The sequence below is a fragment of the Capra hircus genome, chromosome 9, assembly GCF_001704415.2.
Source record: "Capra hircus breed San Clemente chromosome 9, ASM170441v1, whole genome shotgun sequence".
NCBI classification, from domain to species: Eukaryota; Metazoa; Chordata; class Mammalia; order Artiodactyla; family Bovidae; genus Capra; species Capra hircus.
This window is the reverse complement of record NC_030816.1, coordinates 26,782,626-26,808,875: the sequence shown is the minus strand read 5'-3', so window position 1 is coordinate 26,808,875 and position 26,250 is coordinate 26,782,626. Positions and strand designations below refer to the sequence as shown.

General features: G+C 42.2%; 1 protein-coding gene across 2 annotated transcripts in view; it reads right to left on the bottom strand.

Moving 5' to 3' along the window:
- CDK19 (cyclin dependent kinase 19) overlaps nucleotides 1-5,956 on the bottom strand; it is a 169,231-nt gene extending 163,275 nt beyond the window's left edge. Inside the window, exon 1 of one of the 2 annotated variants that reach the window (XM_005684572.3) lies at nucleotides 5,546-5,956. In XM_005684572.3, coding sequence (XP_005684629.1) covers nucleotides 5,546-5,673 — 128 coding nt within the window. In that variant the 5' untranslated portion in view covers nucleotides 5,674-5,956. The remainder of the gene's footprint in view (nucleotides 1-5,545) is intronic. The other variant, XM_018053070.1, reaches the window with a different exon arrangement.

Here is a 26,250-nt window from a genome sequence, read left to right as displayed (position 1 = left end):
TGCTTTATTAAATTATTTCAGCTTCAAATTTTCTTCTATTATCTTGAAAAAGACCCAAACCTTCTGATTTCATTTGTTCACACTGTCACTCATTTTCATAGAAAGGTCACTTCATGGAGTTAAGAACTGTTGCTAAGCCACCTGCTCAAAAAAAAAAAAACTCAAGTTTTTTTCCTGCTAAGTCCAATATCATTGCTACTGGCCAGTTTCTTGGTCACGCTAACCACATTTCCGGAGCCACATGTGGCTAGCGGCTGGCTGCCTTACTGGACAGCACAGATGCATTTTCACCACTGCAGAAAATCCTATTGGACATCACTGTTCTAGACGAAGCGTTGCCAAATTATAGCCTGTGGGCCAAATACAGCCCACTACTTGTTTTTTTTCCTACTGGAACACAGCCATTCCAATTTGTGTTCATTTATACACTGTGGATACTTTGGCACTACAATAGCAGATTCAAGTAATTTTGACATAGATGGTCTGGCCCACAAAACCTAAATATTTAGTTTCTGCCTCTTTAGAGGAAAAGTTTGTCAACCACTGCTCTGGACAATCAAATTTCATTGAAAAGAATATTCCTTCTGGGCCTCAAAAACAAAGTTTTGAAGGCCTGAAGTGCACAAATGAAGAACTAATTAAACAAGCTCATGGTCACCTGATTTGCTAATAAAGGTACTTAATTTTTTAACATGAATTCATATCAAAAAATTTCCTAAAATGTTTGAATGCTGACATTTTCTAAGCTTCTCTATAAAATTGATAGTAAAAGCACAGAAGCCAGATTGCTACAGTTAGCAATTTTAGAAGAGTTGGCCTAAGGGGGGGGAAAATGCTTAATAATTCAAAAATTACCCACATTACTTATCAATCTATTAAAAGAAATGTATGGACTATCTTGAAAAACAGCATATAATTTCTCTGAGAAAAAAATTACATTGGACCTAGTTAATGCTATAGAGATATTTACATTGAACTGCTTATGTCATGTAATATCACTATATTTCAGGCTTTCAAAACAAATACTGAAAACATAGGTTAAGTATGTTTACCTGAAAAGAAAAAATATTTATTTTTTCCAATTTAGGGCATTTTTTTAAATTTTAATCAATTTTTGAGCATTCTTACATGCTCAACCCTATGCAAGGTGGAGACAGGAGGATGACAATGACCCATTTGTAGCTAATAGTTTACAGAGCAGATTAATATCACAGTGATATTCTACACACAAGAACAAGAGGGGCAGAAACACAGATGAGTACACTGGGTGGCTGAGGAAGACTTCTAAAGAAAAGCTATTTGAATTGGGTATTCAACTGTGAGCAGGAGTTTCCCAGGTTTGTGGGAGGGGGAAAGAGGAGAGAGAAATCACAGAGCAACACCATTCTGGTTTGAGTATAGAAAAAACAAAATAAGACATGAAAAGGACTTAGCAAATCCTAGAAAAATATGAGCAGTTGAATGCTACAGAAGCATATGGCTTGAACACACTGAAAAAGGAGGGAGGTGGTGGCAGGCATAAAGGCTGTAAAGACTAGACTTTAGGATCCAAATGCAAACGGTTTTTACATGCCAAACTAGGGAATTAAGATCTGACGGAACCAGATGAGCCACAGAGAATGTACAGTTTTCCAATAAGAGATACGACATGATTGATTTTATTTTGTAGGAAAGTAACACTGGCAGCAACTTGGATCTAGGACTACAATGAGAAAAAGACTAATGGCAGAGACCAATTCAGCTATCGTGCGAATCAGAGATGATGGTCAAAGCCAATGATAGTGAAGATGAAGAGAAACCAGATTAAGAGAAGCAACCACAGGAGGCAGCACCCACTGGCCTGAACGTCTACTTTTCTAAAATGCCCCTCATATGGGACACTGTCCCTTCTCCATATTTTTTCGATATAGATGTAGTGTCCTTTGCATGGAAAGTTTACACAATAAGATAGTCAAAACTGGAAGCAATATGGTCTTCTTCGCTTTTTCTCCCAAGGTCTTAGGAGGGAAAACACATTAGAAAATGCAGGAACTCAGATTCAAGAAACCGGGATTATAGACTTGTCTTTGCCAAAACTATGGGCATGACATCTCTTAAAGCTTTGGTTTTCTCATTTGTAAAAAGAAATTAGACTAGATGACCTAAAACCTTTGAAAGTTCTAAAATATTATGATTATTAATAATATATCTTAAATCTTTGGGAGGTCTCCAAAAACCCAAATACTATCACCTATATTAACTACGAACCAATGTGAAAAACCCATCAAAAACAGGCAGACACTATTGTACCTGTCATTTACCTAAATGTATCTACATGTACTAATTATATTTATTGTGAAGGATTTCATGACAGACATTAAGACATGTAGTTACCAACTACTTCTCATCTGAAACCCTTAGGCAAAACTGAAACTCTGTAAGATGGCTCTGTCAGCCATTTCACTTTCAATTACTGTATTTCAAAATATCCCCAAAAAGCATTCTTTTACTGGAGTGGTTTCAAAGAGCTAAATGAATGTCTGCAAAGCTGAATGGTATTATTGTTGGGTATAACAGTTTTCAGACATAATGCCAGTATGGAATATTTGCCTGAATCTCTTACAAAAGAACATTTTTAACAATATTCCTTTATCAAAGAAAACAAGAAGTGTTTCAAACGTGATAAATGTGGTCTTGAGATTTGTAACCATACTGTTATGTGACCTTTTTCTTAATGTTGAAAGAAAGGCTGTACTACAAATTCTTGCTCATAAAGTCTAGAAATATTCTAGTTTCTCTTCAAGAATAACTTTTACGATTAAAAAAAAAAAAGTTGAGTCAAAAAAATCCTCTTCCTTCAGAACAGAAAGATGAAACAAATCTCATTTTTATTAAAGGTGAAAAACCCAGTTGTAAATCTTGCATCTCCATTCTGTTACAAATTTATGTAGCATAATTAACAGGGCCTAAGTTAAAGTCATGTTTCAAAGGAAATAACATTCTATGGTTTTGTAAACTCTACTATTAAACTATAAGCAGAGGCTTTTCTAATGAATGTTACGTTACTTCTAGTGTTTCTTCTAGAGACCTGAACAATTTTTTGCCTATATGCTACATTATATACACCAGAACAGTTCCTCTTTAAGGTACTCATGTGATTTCTCTCTTGCTCCCTAAAATAGCATTATACTTCTGAGTTAACCAAAATAAATTCTGGAAAAAGCTACACTGTAATTTACCATGATCAGAGTGTAAAATCCTTTAGGATGCAAATCTGTATCAGTTTAGAATCATCACTAAAAACTGTTCTTTCCAATCAGCTGGTATCAATGAACACAAAACTAATCTTGCTACCAAGGCACAAGAGATGTGGGTGTTCACTATAAAGCCTCAAATCTCAACTAGACTCTTTGTCTAAGAAAAGTCTTTATATTTATTTTTCTTACATATAATTTAGTTACTTAAACTAATGCTTTCAGATCCTAAAAGTTTTTAAGTATAATATTTTGAAGATACACCAATTGATCTTACTCAACCAAAGAGGCTTTATTAATTCTAATCAAACAAATATCACTCAAGAAGGAAGTGTATTCAAAAATTTTATTAGAGGGGAAAATATTCAAAAAGAATAGAAGGAGGAATTAAATAATCTATTCGGTGTTGTAGCCTGTGCTATTCAAATACAATCCAGAAGCAGAATTTTTAACTTTTTTCAAAAGTCGCCTGCTTAAAAAATTTTTTAATCTTTTTTAACAACAAAATTAAAATACATTTTAAAAATTCCAGTTCAAATATATTACGAAGTTGGCACGAGGAATATGAAAAACACCACCTCTGATTTGTTTTGTAACGCTAACGTCCGAACAGAAAAGCTAGATGTTCTTTCCCCAAACATATCTGCTAAGACTCCCACAGGAACACCAGTATAACAAGCAGCCTAAATATTCCAAAAAAAAAAATACAATTATAGTACTTCGCACTCCAAGATATTCATTCAAGGACACCTGGCAATTAACTAAAGAAATTATGAGAAAAGTTTACAAACAACTAAATACTCTGGGGCCCATTCAGCTATAACAAAAGAAAAAAGTTATTTGCAATAATAACAATCCTTTACACTTGCAAAGTACCTTGTAGTTTTCACCATCCTTCATGATAAAACAGTTTATAAAGTTGTGCTTGCTCCTTCCCTGTATGAAATCAGCAAGCAAGCAAGCGCCCACACACACCCACACACTACTACTACTTTGATCCTAGAGTCCATCAATCAGCCACGTCAATTACAAAAGCGTGCGCAGAACGGTAAGCAGCACTTCAGATCTTTCCATCGTCGTTATGGCTGATAATCAGTTCATTCAGAAATGTTTCGCTACGATCCTAAAAACTCTCTTCCACATAGTTTGATCGTCTTTAAAGTTTAAGAGGGATAGGCAGATGTTCCTGGGCTCCCTAACTCTGGGGAAGGGGAATTCCTGCCAGGATGGGCCTTAAGGTGACGACTGACTTAAACCCACCCTTCTCAGGCAGGGAACTGGTTCCACCTGTCCCGGAGTACGAGCCTCGTGCCCTCCACGACGAAGGACAGGCGTTTTTCAATATAAAGTCCAGCTCTTCTTCTCCTAAGAGAACAATTAGTAAGAGCCTACTAAGGGGTCCCTAAAATTATCTCTCACCGCCCAGGAAAACAAAGATTCAGGCCCAGCACTGTGTCACTCGAATTCCGTTCTGGATAATTTAGGTGCCCGAAAAACCTCAGCACGCAGTCGTCTGGCAGGGATGGAGTGGAGTACGTAAGAATACCCAAGGTGCGGCGAAATGAGGTACAAGAATGAACTAGGAAGTTCTGCCAGTAAAACGCGGTTCGTCTCTCAGAAGGTCCTACATTCGAGGGGAAGGTGCGGAACTGGAAATTGAGAATGGGAGAAAGAGAACTCGCAGCCTGGCGAAGCGGCGTGAAGAAGTGGCCGCCAGGCACAAGACAGGGACAGAAGGGATCGCGCCGAGGGACCACCAGGCTGGCTGACCCCTAGGGCCAAGGTGCCCAACGGCTCACACCGGTGAGGCTGGCGAGGACCCAGGTGCTCTGGGCCGCCCGACAGACTCCTCCGCGAGGTTTCAAACCGCCGCCCCCGGGAGGCGCTCAGCCGATTGGAAGTTCCACCACGACCGTCACCAGCAGCCCAGGGCCGGAGCGGCAACTCCTCGGCGGAGCTCTCCCAGCCCTCCGCGTCTCCCCTGGAGACCAGACACCCCTCCTCCCACACTCCACCTCCAACCGAGGTCCCAACTCGAGTCCCGCCGCCAGCTCCTGGCACGCGGAGAGCGCCCTTCGGGACCAGACCTACGCCCCCCAACCAGGCTGCGCCGCGGGAGTTCGACGGGCGCGATGCTGGGGTCTGGCAAAACCCGCGTCCCTGAGAGTCTGCCCCGGGACGCAGCCCCGAGACCACCTCCGCCTCGCCCCCAGCCCGGGCACGGCCCGACTGGGCTTCGACCCACCCATCCCGCGAGGTCGCGAGCTGGGCGAGGACCCGAGCAAGCCTTCTCCCCCCGCCCCTGCTCTTACCCATCTTTTCGCCTCGCCTTGTAGACGTGCCCGTAGGTGCCGCGTCCCACTTTGCACCCTTCGTACTCAAACAAATCCTCCACCCGCTCCCGCTCCGCCGCCAGCTTCGCCTTGAAATCATAATCCATTGTCTGCTTTCCCCATAGAGGCACCGGGACGCGGGGGCCGCCGCCGCTCAGTCCCTCCTCCTCCTCCTCCCCCCGCGACCGCCGCTCCACTTCTCCAACAGCCACCTCTCGGGCGCGCGCGCGCGCGCCGCCCGCCGCCCCGCGATTCGCCTTCAGCAAGGGACTTCTCGGCGGCCGCTGCAGCCACCTCCTCCACCTCCTCCTCCTCCGCGGCGGCGGCGGCGGCGGCGGCAGCTCCCGCAGGCACCCCCAGTCCCGCCTCCCCCCTTCATTTCCTTGTTTTGGAACCTGGTGGGCCGCGCCGCGGCTTCCTCGAGCTCATTAACGAATCAGCCCGCCCGCCCCGAAGTTGCGGAGACTCCCGGGAAATGTAGTTCCTTTGCCTCCGAGATGACTGAGTTTTGCGGCCAAAAGAAATACAACTCCCATGCTGACATGGGTGGCTATAGCCCCGCCTCCAGGAGGCATGCACGCCTGCGCACTGAGGCCGCCCCACCTCAGGTAGCGCTGGACTGCCAGTTCCTGCGAAGGTAGAAAGCGCAAAGTTGCAGTGTGCTTTCTGCGAATCTGTGGGAGCCGGTGGAAAGAAGGCCCTTGTTCTGATGTAAGGAAAGTACTCTATTAAAAATGTCCCCGGACGAGAAGGAGAGCGGAAAGTATTTAACAAGCGCCTTGCCCAGGAGTTTGCTCCAGAGGTTTGCTAGGCAAGGACTGTGGCTAGGGCAGTTGTACTGAAGATTGTTGTTTGTTTTTTATGGCCATTGGCCCGCCTCTTGCCCCGCCCCATCCAACTGCTTATTGGCGAAGAAGAGAGAATGACGTCTTCGTTGATGCGTGGGTATCCCCCGGCTTTGGCTTCTTTCCGGCTCTTGATTGGTAATTGGATGTGCTCGATTCTTCCTGATAGGTTAATCTTTTTTCTTTACGATGCAAAAACCGTATTTCAAAAGCTGAACATTCAGCGGTTTCCTCGTTCTAGCGTCAACCAGAGAACTTTCGCGCCCCAGCAGCAAGTCTTCGTTTTCTTAGCATTCTAATCATGGTTTCTTCCTAGCATATATAGCCAAGGTTTTGGCCATCTGTCTAAGGACAATAAAAGTACCTGCGGGATGCAGCGTTTGAAAACGATCATTTGGGTTGGACTGTTGAGGGGTTTTGTTTTTTTATGATTTTTGCATAATAGTGACGTTTTCCTAGAATGTTCAAGAAAGTCTTGTGCATAAAATGTATCAGATGTTTGTGATACAATCTTAAACCTGGTTAGTGCTAGGACAATGGCACCCCACTCCAGTACTCTTGCCTGGAAAATCCCATGGATGGAGGAGCCTGGCAGGCTGCAGTCCATGGGATCGCTAAGCCGGACGTGACTGAGCAACTTCACTTTCACTTTTCACTTTCATGCATTGGAGAAGGAAATGGCAACCCCCTCCAGTGTTCTTGCCTGGAGAATCCCAGGGATGGGGGAGCCTGATGGGCTGCCGTCTCTGGGGTCGCACAGAGTCGGACACGACTGAAGCGACTTAGCAGCAGCAGGACTTACATAGAGGAGGAAATAGTCAATTCCACCTGAAGTGGCAAGGAAAGTTAATAGTGACCTGCCTGCTAGGTTTTGGAGGAAACCTGGAGGGAGGAGGAAAGAGGACCGTTTATTTATTACAAAGTTTCCTGGGAAACTTACTCAGATCTTGATGTAAATCATGAAATATCTGAGTTTCTGTTGTTTCCCCGCACTATAATAAGTGCTGGAGATACCAGATGAAAACTGGTCTTTTCCATTGGGGACTAAAATGTATTGAAGTAATAAACATGCAAGCAAGTTAAAAACAAACTGGGTGGGTACAAAGAGCAATAGAATAGGAGGGAGGACTTCCAGAGGAGTTAGGATAGGCATCATGAAGGAGGTAGTTTTTTCAGCCAAAATTTGAAGAATCTTATGTGGAGGACAAATGGGGAAGTAAAGAACAGAGAATTATTTCTCACAAAATGGCATGTGCATGTATCATGAGAGAACCTAATATATTCTGACAAATGCAACTAGCTTAAACATTACAAATTAATTAAGGCAGGAAAAGGGGATGGTTAAGAAATGACTGGAGAGATAGACAAAAGTTCAGATAATGAAGAGTTATATGTGGTAAGTGGAAGCTTTAGATTTCCTCATTCTATATGCAACAGAAAGCCATTGAAGACTTTTAAGCCAAGTTGGGTTGACTCAGGCCATCACTGAGAATGCATTGCAGATCAATTTGTCGGTCTCCCCCATCCAGCTTTCTTCCTTTTCCTTCCAGAAGTATTGATCTCATCAACATTCTGTAATAAACTGATCTCATGTTAATCTCCATCTCAATGTGTATTTCCCCAAGAGCCCAATTTGTGGAATTCCCATGTGTGAGAGATGATATACCTTAAGGTTATTCATTGAGCGTTGTTTCTACTAGGAAAGGACTGGGAAACAAAAATATTCATTAGAAGAGGAATGGATAAATTACGGTACATCCAATGGATTATTTTAAGGCCCTAAAAGTATTGTAAAAGCTATGAATGTGCCTCTCCGATTTCTTCCTTGCAAGAAGGCCCCAGCTGCTAAGCTTTGAATCTACCACTGCATTTGCAGTGAGCTCACCGTGCCCAACAATTGCTCCTAGCCTATGACTGAACATAGCAGGATATGGAGACAGGTCCATTCCTGCAAGATGCTGGGTTCCTCTGAAAGTGACTCTAGCTTAAAATCTCCCCAGATTTAAGCCTATCCGAAACTTTCTTAGAACTGTGTTGCAGTCTGAGTCACTGCCTACCCAACCCTCCTTCCTTCCCGCTGTCCTTCACAAGAGCAGATCATCAGGACCTGACAGCTCCTTTAGCTTCCTCCTTTCTCTCTCTCACAGGCATTTCCTCCAATAAGTCTATTACAGGGCTAATCGTATCTTGGTATCATGTGCTTTTCAGAAGACCTAAACCATGAGGCAGTTGTTTAGGTAATTAAATGGAAAGACCTCTAATATATATTTTTAAATGAAAAAAAAAAGCAAGAATTAGAAGATTGTCCATAATATGCTAACATTTTTATACAAAGAAAAATATATATATACTTGCTTATATAGGCATGACTTACCTCTAAAAGGACCACAAGAAACTGATCATGGGAGAAAAACTGCTTGAGAATCAGAGACAGGAGGGAGAATTTGTACTGCATACCTTTTTGAATTTTGATTCATGTAATGTCTTTTCAAAAGGTAAATAAAATTTAAATGAAAAATTTAGGAACTTGGCTAAAAAAGGTAGGAGAAAGATAGGATTGTAGCTACCATAGTCAAGACAAGTTCAGAGTTTTGTTTTGTTATTAGTTTGTTTTTCATAAGAGGAAGGAACTTCTCATATATTGAAGGAGAAGAGCTAGTAGAGGAAAAAAAGGTGAAACCAATACACTTACAGCCATCCTGTTTTGCACTTTCAGTATAATATTCAATTAATTCAGGTGATATTCAACACTGTTAAAACAGGGTTTGCATTCAATGATTTTGCCCAACTGTAGCCTAATGTAAACGTTCTGAGCACATTTAAGGTAGGCCAGGCTAAGCCCTAGTGTTCAGTGGGATAGGTGTATGAAATTCATTTTATTTCCAATTTAACAATGGGTTTTTACAGGACATAATCCCATGGTAAACTGAGGAAGATCTGTAGTAACTTTTCATTTCTATATGATGTGGGAAGCACGATCAAGTGCAGAGGACAAAAGAATCAGTGGGAGTAAAGGCAGGTGGCTTGAGGAAAAAATGACAATTTTTGGCAAGTAAGTGGGGTGAGAATGAGAGCTAACATTTACTGAATCATAAGCTAGCTAATATAATTAATCCTTACAAGTACTCTGTGAGGAAGTTATGCATTATCTCCATTTTACAGATAACAATACTGAGGCTCCAGGAGGATAATTTGTGTGGTTGGTCAGTGATATTATTTAATCCCAGGTATCTAATAAGACAATGGAGGATAAACTGCACTGCCAAGTATTGTTAGTATACATTGGGCTTTCCTGGTAGCTCAGTTGGTAAAGAATCTACCTGCAATGCAGGAGACCTGGATTCGATCCCTGGGTTGGGAAGATCCCCTGGAGAAGGAAATAGCTACCCACTCCAGTATTCTGGCCTGGAGAATTCAGGCCTATACAGTCCATGGGGTTACAAACAGTCAGACACAACTGAGCGAAATCAAGATTAAATTATCCCGTTGAGACGTTCATCCTGTTGGTCGTTGACTCTACTTTTATATGTTAAAGTTACCATGTCTGTTTTCGTTTCCTTCATATTTAATTGATATCAGTCACTAGGTCCCCCTTCTCAGTGCATAGAAGAGTCATAGGGCTTATGAAAGTGAAAGTTGTTAGTTGTGTCCAACTCTTTGTAACCCCAAGGACTGTAGCCCGCCAGGTTCCTCTGTCCATGGGATTCTCCAGGCAGGAATACTGGAGTGGCCCGCCAGGCTCCTCTGTCCATGGGATTCTCCAGGCAGGAATACTGGAGTGGCCCGCCAGGTTCCTCTGTCCATGGGATTCTCCAGGCAGGAATACTGGAGTGGGTTGCCATTTCCTTCTCCAGAGGATCTTCCCAGCCCAAAGATCGAAGCCAGGTCTCTTACATTGCAGGCGGATTCTTTACCATCTGAGCCACCAGGGAAGCCATCTGAGCCATAGGGCTTATGAAATACACAGAATTTATAGTTTCCACTGCCATTGAGATGTTCATTTTCTCAGTATACGTAAGAGGCTTTTCTTGCTTTTGCTGTTTCCACGCAACCAGCAGCAGTTCTCTAGTCAGTCAAGTTTCAGAGTGTTAACTGCTATGTAAATACCTGTTACTCTTCTGTAAGGCATATTTAGTTTACTTAAACATTGATTTAAAGTCTGAGAATAAAGCTTCAAGTTTAAAGGCTAGTGGGGAAACAGATTCTAGACTCTTGAGTACAAAGTCAGTGCCAGGGAAGCTGAAGAAGAGGAATTGGAGGCAATGGGATTAGGAATCAGACCTCTCTCCCTACTGGAATGAGGATGCAGGCCAGATCAAGACAGGGATGCCCATGTGCTGCTGATCCGGTGGAGGAAGAAGTTCATGCCTAGGTCACTTTCCTAGCACTCTTCTAACAAATTACGGTAAACTGAGTGGCTTAAGACAAATATTCTCTTGTAACTCTAGAGGCCGGAAGTCTAAAATCAAGGTGTATATAAGGTTGGTACCTTTCAGAGACCCAGAGGGAAAATCTGCTGCACGCCTCCTCTCTTCAATTCTGGTGGTTGGCAGTAATCCTCGACAGCCTTGGCTTATGGCAGAATAACTTCAATCTCTGCCTCTTTCTTATCATGCCCTTCATTCATTTGTGTCTGTGTCTAGATTCCCCTCTTAAACGGATATCAGTCATTGGATTATGGCCCAAACCTTAATACGGTATGACTGCATCATCACTTGGATACATCTATAAAGACCTTATTTCCAAAATAAGATCACACTCAGCTTCCAGGTGGCCATGAATTTTGGAAGGGACACTATTTAACCCAGGACACAGCCTGAGTTTTGACTCTTGTCTTTGTCTGTCCCTCCATCCGTCCGACTCTTGCAACCCCGTAGATTGTAGCCTGCCAGGCTTCACTGTTCATGGGATTCTCCAGGCAAGAATACTGGAGTGGGTTGCCATTTCCTTCTCCAGGGGATCTTCCCAACACAGGAATCGAACCTGGGTCTCCTGCATTGCAGGCAAACTCTTTACTGATTGAGCTACGAGGGAAGCCCCCATCCTGAAAAGGAGAAAAAAATGGTCCTTGACTACATCACAATCAGTGGGCGTGGGAGGGACTTTTTAATATCCCCAGACTGCTGCTGCTGCTGCTAAGTCGCATCAGTCATGTCCGACTCATAGCGACCCCATGGACTGCAGCCTACCAGGCTCCTCCGTCCATGGGATTTTCCAGCCAAGAGTACTGGAGTGGGGTGCCATTGCCTTCTCCGATCCCCAGACTAGGGTTTTTAATTTACATTTTTTCTTTTCATAAAGGAGAATCTAACTACAAGAATATTACTAAAACACTCCCTCTTTATCTTTTAGCTGAATCTCTCTATTCTAATAACTAAAACATCATGGTGAATGAATTTGATCCTTAAAGATTAGAATTTTCTGCAGACAGATTACAAAATCTTTTTCATTGTCATTGTTTTGGTAGTTCATGTACAGAAAAATATCAGGTGTCCTCAAATATATGATAACTACAATATGCTACAAAAAAATTAAAGAGTAGGTTAATCAGTCTCGCCGTGGATGCTTAATTCATTTTGATTGCTGGGGGGACTTTTTATTCAAAAAATTAAAAATGAAAAAACAAAGAGAATTAAAAATGAATTCCAAGTAGGAAAGAATACATGAAAGACTACATTGGAACCTTATTCATTTCTTTGGCTTACTGTGTTTTCAGGAAAATATAGGAAAAAAGAAAAAGTCCACAAATATGACTTTGCCAGTCATTCTTTAAACTTCTTAGCCCCTCTATAGTATTAATTATTCCCTGACACCAGAAAGGAGCCTGCCCTAAGTTTCCAACAAACAAACAGAAAAATAAATGATAACCATCCAGAAATTAATAAGGCCTAATCACATGCCTGTAAGGAATTTGAAAAGTTTTATCTAAACATTACAAAATTGAGTTCATTTGACATAGATAGAGAACTTCAATGAAAGAAAAAAGTGATGGTTTCAACAGTTTGTTCAAGTCAAAAAGTGGGTATGCCCAGCTTACAATGGATTAGTCATGAGGAGAACTGAGCTACAGATCTTGTGTATCAGGTTCTGTGAATATGTGATGGGAATAGTAAGCAAAGTCATGACTTTTTTTTAATGCTTATGCCCTTAGTCATGACCAGATTATAAGCTATGTGAAAGTCAAATTTGAATATGGATGAAATTTCTCTTAACACAGTCTTATCTTAGTCAGGGAAATTTGTTGAAGAGATTCACTGAGTTGATTCCTCATGGTTGAAGGCTCAGCTCAGGATCATCTCTTACAAGAAGTCTTCTCCTACCTTGAGACAAGGTTGGGTGCCCCTCCATTCATAATGCGGAGAAGGACATGGCACCCCACTCCAGTACTCGTGCCTGGAGAATCCCACGGACGGAGGGGCCTGGTAGGCTGGGTAGGGGCCTGGTCCATGGGGTCATGAAGAGTCAGACACGACTGAGTGACTTCACTTTCACTTTTCACTTTCATGCATTGGAGAAGGAAATGGCAACCCACTCCAGTGTTCTTGCCTGGAGAATCCCAGGGACAGAGGAGCCTGGTGGGCTGCCATCTATGGAGTCGCACAGAGCTGGACACAACTGAAGCAGCTTAGCAGCAGCAGCATTCACGATGATGACATCCTGTGAGACCTCTCTACACTTTGCTTATCTTATGTGTATCATGTCTACATGTCTTTCTTCCCAGATGGGCTATGAGTTTCTCAATGAACCAGGATTAGACTGGTTGTTTTCCACACTCTTAAATTTGATATTTTTTGGTTTTGGTCTAGGTATACAATTCCAAGTTAAAAATTAATTTTCCTCAGAACCATGAAGGTATTACCTATTGTCTAACATTCAGTGGTTCAGATGTGTTATAAGACTGTTTTACCTAACCTTTTTTAAACGTCCTGTTTTTTCCATAGAAATGTCTAGCATGTGGTCTACCTGTAATCTCTCTTGGGTTATTTTTTGGCTGCACCAGGTCTTAATTGCAGCACACGGGGTTGCGGCACATCTTTGTTGAAGCATGTGAACTCACAGTTGTGACCTGTGAGATCTTGTTGCCTAACCAGAGATCAAACTCTGGCCCCTTGCATGGCGGAGCTTTAGCCACTGGACTAGCAGGGAAGTCCCGGTTCTGTAATCTTGAAGATACAATCTTTCACGAGGGTATTTTCAATTCATTTTTCTCTCTTAATCTCTCTGGTATTTTCCTTCCTCTTCTCCAGTGCTATCATGTCACTACCCCTTTTTCCCACCCTTTGGCTTTAGACTCTCATTACTTTGCAGACGGATTCTTTTTTTTGTTTCGTTTTAACTTTATTTCATTTTGGCGCTGCTGGGTGCACGTTGCTGCATGGGATTTTCTCTAGTTGCAGTGTGCGGGGTTCTCCTTGTGGTGGGTTCTCTTGCTGTGGAGTGCAAGCTTTAGGATGCACGGAATTCAGTAGTTGTAGAGCACAGGCTTAGTTGCCCCAGGGCACGTGGGATCTTCCAGGGCCAGGGACTGAACCTGTGTCTTGTGCATTGGGAGACCCATTCTTTACCACTGAGCCACCAGGGAAGTCCCCTGCAGACTGACTCTTAATGCCGCTGATCAGTTGTCTCTTTATCTTCCTCTGTGGAGCTACTTCTTGTTAGGAGGCTTAGCATTTCCCTCTTCTCAGCATAGAGCACTTCTGTTTTTGGCTAAATGTCTGATGCTCTTGATTTGACAGTTTTGCCTGTAGGAGGAAAGGCGCTAATAAGGGAGGGTCAGCAGACCTATATGCAATTCTCCAACTAACATCCCAGCTCTTAAGTCTGTTAGTGCACTCCCTTGTATGCCAATTCTAGCAGCCCCAGAACTTCTCAGAGGTTTAGGGCAGACCACCTGCATCTCTCTAGCCTTTTAGATGAAGATTCGAGCTTCCTTTATAATATCTGTCAGAATAGTCTTTTAGAAATATTTTTGGGACTTCCCTGGCAGTCCAGTGGTTAGGACTCCTCGCTGCCACTGCAGGGAACATGGGGTCAATCCCTGGTAGAGGAACTAAGATCCTGAATGCCTTGAGGCATGGCAAAAAAAAGCAGCGGCTGCGCTTTGCTGGAGCAGCCATGAAGAGATACCCCACACCCAAGGTAAGAGAAACCCAAGCAAGACGGTAGGTGTTGCGAGAGGGCATCAGAGGACAGACACACTGAAACCATAATCACAGAAAACTAACCAATCTGATCACACAGACCACAGCCTTGTCTAACTCAATGAAACTAAGCCATGCCATGTGGGGCCACCCAAGACGGGGCGGGTCATGGTGGAGAGGTCTGACAGAATGTGGTCCACTGGAAAAGGGAATACCACTTCAGTATTCTTGCCTTGAGAACCCCGTGAACACTATGAAAAGGCAAAATGATAGGATACTGAAAGAGGAACTCCCCAGGTCAGTAGGTGCCCAATATGCTACTGGAGATCCGTGGAGAAATAACTCCAGAAAGAATGAAGGGATGGAGCCAAAGCAAAAACAATACCCAGGAGTGGATGTGACTGGTGATAGAAGCAAGGTCCGATGCTATAAAGAGCAATATTCCATAGGAACCTGGAATGTCAGGTCCATGAATCAAGACGAATTGAAAGTGGTCAAACAGGAGATGGCAAGAGCGAACGTCGACATTCTAGGACTCAGCAAACTAAAATGGACTGGAATGGGTGAATTTAACTCAGATGACCATTATACTACTACTACTGTGGGCAGGAATCCCTTAGAAGAAATGGAGTAGCCATCACGGTCAACAAAAGAGTCTGAAATGCAGTACTTGGATGCAATCTCAAAAACGACAGAATGCTCTCTGTTCATTTCCAAGGCAAACCATTCAATATCATGGTGATCCAAACCTATGCCCCAACCAATAACACTGAAGAAGCAGAAGTTGAATAGTTCTGTGAAGACCTACAAGACCTTTTAGAACTAACACCCCCAAAAGATGTCCTTTTCATTATAGGGGACTGGGATGCAAAAGTAGGAAGTCAAGAAACACCTGGGGTAACAGGCAAATTTGGCCTTGGAATACGGAATGAAGCAGGGCAAAGGCTAATAGAGTTTTGCAAGGAGAACGCACTGGTCATAACAAACACCCTCTTCCAACAACACAAGAGAAGAGTCTACACATGGACATTGCCAGATGGTCAACACCGAAATCAGATTGATTATATTATTTGCAGCCAAAGATGGAGAAGCTCTATACAGTCAGCAAAAACAAGACCAGGAGCTGCCTATGGCTCAGATCATGAACTCCTTATTACCAAATTCAGACTTAAATTGAAGAAAGTAGCAAAAACCACTAGACCTAATCAAATCCCTTATGATTATACAGTGGAAGCGAGAAATAGATTTAAGGGACTAGATCTGATAGAGTACCTGATGAACTGTGGAATGAGGTTCCTGACATTGTACAGGAGATAGGGATCAAGATCATCCCCATGGAAAAGAAATGCAAAAAAGCAAAATGGCTGTCTGGGGAGGCCTTACAAATAGCTGTGAAAAGAAGAGAGGCGAAAAGCAAAGGAGAAAAGGAAAGATATAAGCATCTGAATGCAGAGTTCCAAAGAATAGCAAGGAGAGATAAGAAAGCCTTCCTCAGAGATCAGTGCAAAGAAATAGAGGAAAACAACAGAATGGGAAAGACTAGAGATCTCTTCAAGAAAATTAGAGATACTAAGGGAACATTTCATGCAAAGATGGGCTCAATAAAGGACAGAAATGATATGGACCTAACAGAAGCAGAAGATATTAAAAAGAGGTGGCAAGAATACACAGGAGAATTGTACAAAAAAGATCTTCATGACCCAGATAATCACAATGGTATGATCACTCACCTAGAGCCAGACATCCTGGAATGTGAAGTCAAGTGGGCCTTAGAAAGCATCACTATGAACAAAGCTAGTGGAGGTGATGGAATTCCAGTTGAGCTATTTCAAATCCTGAAAGATGATGCTGTGAAAGTGCTGTACTCAGTATGCCAGCAAATTGGGAAAACTCAGCAGTGGACACAGGACTGGAAAAGGTCAGTTTTCATTCCAATCCCAAAGAAAGGCAATGCTAAAGAATGCTCAAACTACTGCACAATTGCACTCATCTCACACGCTAGTAAAGTAATGTTCAAAATTCTCCAAGCCAGGCTTCACCAATACATGAACCATGAATTTCCAGATGTTCAAGCTGGTTTTAGAAAAGGCAGAGGAACCAGAGATCAAATTGCCAACATCCACTGGATCATGGAAAAAGCAAGAGAGTTCTAGAAAAACATCTATTTCTGCTTTATTGACTATGCCAAAGTCTTTGACTGTGTGGATCACAAGAAACTGTGGAAAATTCTGAAAGAGATTGGAATACCAGACCACCTGACCAGCCTCTTGAGAAACCTATATGCAGGTCAGGAAGCAACAGTTAGAACTGGACATGGAACAACAGACTGGTTCCAAATAGGAAAAGGAGTATGTCAAGGCTATATATTGTCACTCTGCTTATTTAACTTCTATGCAGAGTATATCGTGAGAAACGCTGGGCTGGAAGAAACACAAGCTGGAATCAACATTGCCAGGAGAAATATCAATCACCTCAGATATGCAGATGACACCACTCTTATGGCAGAAAGTGAAGAGGAACTAAGAAGCCTCTTGATGAAAGTGAAAGAGGAGAGTGAAAAAGTTGGCTTCAAGCTCAACATTCAGAAAACGAAGATCATGGCATCTGGTCCCATCACTTCATGGGAAATAGATGGGGAAGCAGTGGAAACAGTGTCAGACTTCATTTTGGGGGGCTCCAAAATCACTGCCGATGGTGATTGCAGCCATGAAATTAAAAGATCCTTACTCCTTGGAAGGAAAGTTATGACCAACCTAGATAGCATATTCAAAAGCAGAGACATTACTTTGCCAACAAAGGTCCTTCTTGTCAAGGCTGTGGTTTTTCCAGTGGTCATGTATGGATGTGAGAGTTGGACGGTGAAGAAAACTGAGCACTGAAGAATTGATGCTTTTGGACTGTGGTGTTGGAGAAGACTCTTGAGAGTCCCTTGGACTGCAAGGAGATCCAACCAGGCCATCCTAAAGGAGATCAGTCCTGAGTGTTCATTGGAAGGACTGATGCTGAAGCTGAAACTCCAGTACTTTGGCCACCTCATGTGAAGAGTTGACTCATTGGAAAAGACCCTGATGTTGGGAGGTATTGGGGGCAGGAGGAGAAGGGGATGACAGAGGATGAGATGGCTGGATGGCATCACCAACTCAATGGACGTGAATTTGAGTGAACTCCGGGAGATGGTGATGGACAGGGCGGCCTGGCGTGCTGTGATTCATGGGGTCGCAAAGAGTCGGACAGGACTGAGCGACTGAACTGAACTGAATGGTAACTTGATGTGTATAGGGTAAGTATAGTAAAATGGGGGACAAACTAGCAAGGCTTGTTTGTTCACATTCTTCTTAGCATCCCTTTGTCTTCAAGAGATAAGAATGCTCCCTTCCTCCAGATATAGGGAAGGCACCTTTCACAAGAAAGTTTTTTGGCCTGCTTTGGGAGTGGTGCATTGTTCACAATGACCTTCCTACTTCTGCTGTTTTCTCAAACTCCTTCAGGTGAAAATACGCTAAGTACCATATGTTGAGGTAGTGTATCCTGAGCCTCCTCAGCCTCATGACTAATTACATCCTACAAAGAGCTATTTGTCAAATAAGGTCACATTCTGAGGTTCTTGTAGACATGAACTTGAAGGGACACAACTCAACGACACCCACCAATATTTCCTACAGGAAGGTATACCCCATTCTGGAGCTTCTGTGAGTGTTGGCAGCTAAAAGTTCACAGCTCTCTTTTCCCTAGAGTCTAAAGAATGACCCTTGACAAAAGGAACTATTTAATCCAAGACAGTAGTTACCCAGAGGCAGCTCACCACCAATGACCAACAGATAGTGTGGTACAAAAAATTGCTCCCCTTGTGGGGCAAGCCATATTCCAGAACTCCCCTTGGAATCAGGTTGACAACTCTTTTCCTACTCATCCTTTTTCCCTCACTCCCTTTCTTTTGAGAGCACAGCCTTAAATAATTCCTGAATCACTTTTCACCTCTCATGATTGGCAAATATTGTTGCTTGATTTTCACTAAAGAAAGGGAAATTGAGTAGTTATACTTTTCTCCAAAATCACTGAGGACAGTGATTGAAACCATGAAATTAAAAGACACTTGCTCCTTGGAAGAAAAGCTTTGTCAAACTTAGACAATGTATTAAAAAGCAGAGATGTCACTTTGCCAATAAACATCCATATATAGTCAAAGCTATGGTTTTCCAGTAGTCATGTATGGATATGCGAATTGGACCACAAAGAAGGCTGAGCGCCAAAGAACTGATGCTTTTGAACTGTGGTGCTGGAGAAGATTCTTGAGAGTCCCTTGGACTGCAGGGAGATCAAACCAGTCAATCCTAAAGGAAATCAACCCTGCATATTCATTGGATGGACTAATACTGAAGCTCCAATACTTTGGCTACCTGATGCAAAGAGCTGGCTTATTGGAAAAGACCCTGATGTTGGGAGAGATTGAGGGCAGGAGGAGAAGGGGGTGACAGAGGATGAGGTGGCTAGATAGCATCACTGGATTAATGGACATGAGCTTGAGCAAACTCCAGGAGATAGTGAAGGACAGGTGAACCTGGTGTGCTGCAGTCCATGTCCATTTGCAAAGAGTCAGACATGACTTAGTGACTGAACAACAAAAATACTTTCTCAGAAGCATTCTGGCAATATGAATTTAAAATTTTATTTTGTGCTCGCTTCGGCACCACGTATACTAAAATTGGAATGATACAGAGAAGATTAGCATGGCCCCTGCGCAAGGATGACACGCAAATTCGTGAAGCGTTCCATATTTTTATACTAATGCATATATATGGAATTTAGAAAGATGGTAACGATATCAAGACAGCAAGACAGCAAAAGAGACACAGATGTATAGAACAGTCTTTTGGACTCCGTGGGAGAGGGAGAGGGTGGGATGATTTGGGAGAATGGCATTGAAACATGTATAATATCCTATATGAAACAAATCGCCAGTCCAGGTTCGATGCATGATACTGGATGCTTGGGGCTGGTGCCCTGGGACGACCCAGAGGGATGGTATGGGGAGGGAGGAGGGCGGAGGGGTTCAGGATGGGGAACACGTGTATTCCTGTGGCGGATTCATGTTGATGTATGGCAAAACCAATAGAATATTGTAAAGTAATTAACCTCCAATTAAGATAAATAAATTTATATTTTAAATAAATAAAATTTTATTGTATTTCTTTACTTTTCGGCCATGCTGGGTCCTCATTGCTACACACAGGCTTTCTTGGTGGTGGCGAGTGGGAGCTACTCTTTGTGGTATGTGTAGGTTCCCCATTGCAGTGGCTTCCGTAGCTTTGGAGCACGGGCTCTAGAGGGCACGCTCGGTGGTTGTGGCACACAGCCTTAGTTGCTCCATGGCACGTGAGAGGATCCTCTGGGACCAGGGGTCACACCTGTGTCCCCTGCATTAGCAGGCAGATTCTTAACCACTGGACCCCCAGAGTCCCTAAAATTTTAAGTATATATCCCTTTTGACTTAACAATTCTACTTATGAGAACTTTCAAAAAAGTAATCAAGCAACAAGGATTTACTGTATAGCACAGGGAACTGTATTCAGTATCTTATAATAACTTATAATGGAAAATAATCTGAAAAAAGTATATGTATATATAAAACTAAATCACTGTGTTGTACACCTGAAACTAAGACAATATTGTAAATCGACTATACTTCAGTTTTAAAAAGAAGTAATCAGGCAAGCTAGTGTCTTTGGCAGTGATCAATATATGTAGGCAATGACACTGATCTGAACAGTTCTGAAATGTTAATTCTTTATTAGTTGAAACTAAGATAAATCAGTAAGAGTATTGGAACATAATAAAGATGAAATGCAAAATGTATTCAACAGGGACGATACCAATTTTATGTCAATGTGAAGATTATTGTGTGTGATCATTTGTTTTTATCTTTATGATATGTTTTAGTAAATGTACTAGTTATATCCTTGATGATCTGTTTATCCTAATCTTTCAGAGAGTAGAAGTTTTGCTGTAATGGTACAAATCAGACTATTCAGTGTTATAAAATCAGTGTTCTATGGAGAATGAAAAAATAAAGCAGTAACTTAAGTGGACAAAAAGAAACTAATGAGGCAGGTGTGCAAAGTTATATGTACAAAGATGTGCATGACCATGGTTTTTATGATAAAAATTAGAAAGAGTTAAAATATGGTTAAATAAATAATAGCACATCCTTTTAGTGGATTATGCCATAGCTGTTTAAAAGAATGGTTTATGGGATATCTCTGGCAGTTCAAACCCAGTGCTTCCAGTGCAGGGGCATAGGTTTGACTCCTTGTTGGGTAACTAAGATCCCACATGTCTTGGGACATGACCAAAAAAAATAAAATGAAATACTTTTTTAAAATGGTATAAATCTAATTTGTATCACCAGGTCCTCTGTCCATGGAATTCTCCAGGCGAGAACACTGAAGTGGGATGCCATTCCTTTCTCCAGAGGATCTTTCTGATGCAGGGATCACACCCAGTCTCCGGTACTGTAGGCAGGTTCTTTTCCATCTGAGCCACTGTGCTGTGTGCCTAGTCGCACACAGAGTCGGTCGTGTCTGACTCTGACCCATGGACTGCACCTCTTGTGTCCATGGGATTCTCCAGGCAAGAATCCTGGAGTGGGTTGCCATGCCCTCCTCCAGGCAATCTTCCCAACCCAGGGATCGAACCTAGGTCTGCCACATTGCAGGCAGATTCTTTACTGTCTGAGCCAATAAGGAAACATAATAATAGGAAGGGATGTCCATTCATACTGTGGAGTAAACATCAAACAAGCAAAACTCACAATAGTATATAGACTGTGGGTGATTTGCCATAATGTTTTTCATATAGAGTATCTCTCAAACATTTTTGATCATGCATTTTTATTTCAAACTGTTAGTAAATTCATAGGAATTCTATGCTAATATTTTCATTTTATTTTTTTAATTTGTTAATATTTTCATTTTAAAATTGTAGTAAAACATGACATCAACTGGCTTAAGTTCAGAGGTTTTAAATATATTTATATATATATATACACACACACACACCTTTATTTTACGGAGAATGAACCTCATGGGAAAAGAAAGTTAATAATATATATCAGCTGATGAAGAGTTGGTCCCTCTTAGTAGGTACAAAAGAATATTTTCTTCCAGAAAATATTTATTCCTTCTATAGAAATTAGAAGAATTCTGATTGAAGTTTTAGTATCCCTGCCTGTAGCTGATACATAAAATATTCCTCTGATTGTCTAAATTAAGTTTTCTAATGTCTCCTACACTGGCAGGTGGACTCTTTACCACTGAGCCAGCAGGAAGGCCCTGTCATAGGCACTTTTTTTTTTTTTCTTTAACAATCTTGTAAAATAAGATCCCACATTTAGATATGTTAAGTGATTTGCTGACTGTTACACTGTTACTTAGGAGTGGACCTCAGATTCTGATTTGGTTTTGGTTTTGTTTTTTGGCTATACAGCATGGTTTTCTTCCCCAACCAGGGATTCAGCTTGCACCCTCAGTAGTGAAAGCGCAGAGTCCTAACCACTGGACCACAGGGAATTCCTAGATTCTGATCCTTTTCTTGTTGTTGTTGTTCAGTCACTAAGTCGTGTCTGACTCTTTGTTACCCCATGGACTGCAGCACGCCAGGATTTTCCGTTCTTCACTATCTCCTGAAGTTTGCTCAGACTCATGTCCCCTGAGTCAGTGATTCCATCCAGCTATCTCATCCTTTGTTGCGCCTTTCTCCTCCTGCCCTCAATCTTTCCCAGCATCAGGGTCTTTTCTAGTGAGTCAGCTCTTCGTATTAGGTGGCCAAAGTATTAGAGCTTCAGCTTCAACATCAGTCCTTCTAATGAATATTCCAGGTTGGTTTCCTTTAGGATGGACTGGTTTGATCTTGCAATTTAAACCATGCCTTCTCCATCCTATTATAAACACCTCCAAATTTTATCACTGTTAAAGTCATAAGCAACTATACCTTTGAAGTATTTTTCTAGGGCAGTACTTTTCAAACATTAATGCACAAATGAACCATCTGAAGATCTGACTAAAGTGAAGATTCTGATTCTTGTAGGGCTGGGCATGGGACTAAGATTTACATTTTTTTTTTTTTTTTTGAGTGGTTGTTTTTTTTGTTTTTTTGTTTTGTTTTGTTTTGTTTTTAATTTTAAAATCTTTAATTCTTACATGCGTTCCCAAACATGAACCCCCCCTCCCACCTCCCTCCCCATAACATCTCTCTGGGTCATCCCCATGCACCAGCCCCAAGCATGCTGAATCCTGCGTCAGACATTAAGATTTACATTTCTATCTGCACTGCAGGTGGTCCTGATGCCAGTGCTGGTGATTGTGGGCCATCCCATCTGAGGCCCAATTGGGTCTGAGTCTCAGTGTGAAACTAGGTGTGTGGTTTCAGCTGTAGTCACTGATTATTTTTTTGGCAATTTTAGAAATGCTGCATGTACTTAATTTCATACTTTTGACCTAGTAACTATTTAGTCACCTTTGACATAGTAACTACTAGGTCACTGCAGGTGTTCAGACACTCTGAAAATTTTCTCCTCAGTTCAGTTTAGTTCAGTCGCTCAGTCGTGTCCGACTCTTTGCGACCCCACGAATCGCAGCACGCCAGGCCTCCCTGTCTATCACCAACTCCCAGAGTTCACTCAGACTCATGTCCATCGAGTTGGTGGTGCCATCCAGCCATCTTATCCTCTGTCGTCCCCTTCTCCTCCTGCCCTCAATCCCTCCCAGCATCAGAGTCTTTTCAAGTGAGTCAACTCTTCGCATGAGGTGGCCAAAGTACTGGAGTTTCAGCTTTAGCATCATTCCTTCCAAAGAATTTCTTTGGAAATTCTTGGACTGCAAAGAGATCCAACCAGTCTATCCTAAAGGAGATCAGCCCTGGGTATTCTTTGGAAGGAATGATGCTAAAGCTGAAACTCCAGTACTTTGGCTACCTCATGCAAAGAGTTGACTCATTGGAAAAGACTCTGATGCTGGGAGGGATTGAGGGCAGGAGGAGAAGGGGACGACAGAGGATAAGATGGCTGGATGGCACCACCAACTCGACGGACATTGAGTGAACTCCGGGAGTTGGTGATGGACAGGGAGGCCTGGCGTGCTGCGATTCGTGGGGTCGCAAAGAGTCGGACACGACTGAGCGACTGAACTGAACTGAACTGAGGAGAAAATTTTCAGTGTTTGAACACCTGCAGTGACCTAGTAGTTACTATGTCAAAGGTGACTAAATAGTTACTAGGTCAAAAGTATGAAATTAAGTACATGCAGCATTTCTAAAATTGCCAACAAAATAATCAGTGACTACAGCTGAAACCACACACCTAGTTTCACACTGAGACTCAAACCCAACTGGGCCTCAGATGGGATTCAAACCCAGCCAAAACTCAGACTGAAACTTGAATCCACAGTCTGGGACTCAAACCCATTGTCTTTTATTTTTCTTTTAATTTATTTTTTAATTGGAGGATAATTGGTTTACAATGTTGTGTTGGTTTCTGCCATATAACATGAATCAGCAATAAGTCTACATATTTCCCCTCCCTTGTGGCCCTCCCTCCCATTCTCCATTCCATCCCACCCCTCTAGGTTGTCCCAGACCACTGTGTTGAGCTCCGTGTATTATACAGCAGCTTCCCACTAGCTAGCTGTTTTACCATATGGTAATGTCTATGTTTCAATGCTATTCTCTCAGTTTGTCCCACCCTCTGCTTCTCCCACTGGGTCCACAAGTTTGTTCTCTATGTCTGCATCTGGAACCCCCTGTCTTTTAATTAAAATCACTTACCTGGTGTCTGGACTTGCTGAATCTAAGGTTCTTTATGTCTCAGTGCAGAAGGAATTCAGTGAGAAACAAAGTGATAGGCAAGAAGTAGTTGTGTTAATATAGGACACTTGTGAGGGACATAAGTGGGCAGGCAAGGGGGCTCTGCTCTGAGAACTAAGTGTTAAAGCAGATTTATATAAGGAGATACACATTCCATAGACAGAGTATGGGCCATCTCGGAAAGTGAGGCCCCAAAATACAGGTGGTTACTTTACATGGGCTGAGTAATTTCATAGGCTAAGGAATGGGAGGATTATTCCATCTATTTTGGAGAAGGGACAGAGATTTCCAGGTATTGGACCACCATCCACTTTTTGTTCTTTTATGGTCAGCCTCAAAACTGCCTTGACACCCGTGGGTGTGTGATTTGGCATGCTTCTGTATTATAATGAACATATATAATGAAGCTCAAGGCCTACTGGAAGTCAAATCTTCCTCCATCTTGGGTCTAATCAGTTCTAACCAGTTTATGTCTTATCTTCAACAGCAAAGTTATTTTTTAAAGGTTTTGCCCTGCCCCTTTCTTTCCCTCCTGTTTCTCACCTGTGTACAGTGACTACATACCACTCAGAGAAAACTGGAGCTTTGCTTCCTGTGTATAACAGCCTTTGTGGGGTGATATTACTCTCAAAGCAGACAGTTCTTCAGATAACTAGTGGAGAAATCTAGTTAACTGAAAAACCTCATTTCCTAATCATGTTGGTTAAGTATATTCTTGTCTAAGCCTGCCAGCTTTCTGGATGAATCCAGCACTCATACAGATGACTCATGATACCCTGAACTTCAGTCATTATTATCTTCCCTCCATTTTAGCCATCCTGGCAGTATGGGAGATTAGAGACACAGAATAACCCTCTCTCTCTCTCTCTCTCTCTCTCTCACACACACACACACACACACACACACACACACACACACAGAAACTGGATAGAACATAAGAAACATCTATTCAAATACATTACTAAACTAGCAAAAGAGTTAAGAAAGGCCAAATGCCAAGTGAAATCAGAGATTTGGAGAGGTAAACGCATAAAAGGAAGATTTTATGGGGGAGTATCTTCTAAATTCTGATGAACTTGAACTAGAGTTCTGATGGTCACGAAGGATGTAGGGACAGGAGACAAATCCAAAATCCTCATCAAGGTAGGGTATCTAATAGGAGATTCTCACAAATACATGCATATATACACACACACAAACTTGGACACCTTACCAGTCTTGACCTTGGCTCTGCATAGAAGGGAAGGAAAAGCTATGCTAATAATTTGCAAATACAAGCAGAGATTCATGGCCAAATTAAAACTACCTCCTCTTAAGAGAGAATTCTTCATGACTGTCTCAAGTTTCTGGAACTGTCTTTGTTCCAGACTATCTTTTCAACAGTTTTTATAGTTTTGGAGGATAATGATAATATCTCCCTCTGGAGACAGATTTGCTTACAACCTTGGAAGACAGCCATAATGTCTACCTCTGTGAAAAAAAGGCAGGTGTGTTTTCTGCCCATCATAAAACATCCATGTTCTATAAGTTCAGTATTCCTTTTCTGTGATGCAACTTACTGCCTGTATAGATGTCACCTAACCCACATTGTGTGCCCTGTGGGAATTGGGATGTGAGGAACCAACACAAATGCTGACACTCTGGCTACTGTTTTTGCTTTGAGTAGTAACCTGTCCTTAGTCTCTGACCCAAGGGTCACATATCTTCTGCTAAAATTCATGCAATTATGAATAACTGTAACAGGGTAAAATCTCAACCCTTTCATAGTTCTTAATGTCTGCTGCTGCTAACTTGCTTCAGTCGTGTCCAACTCTGTGCGACCCCATAGACGGCAGCCCACCAG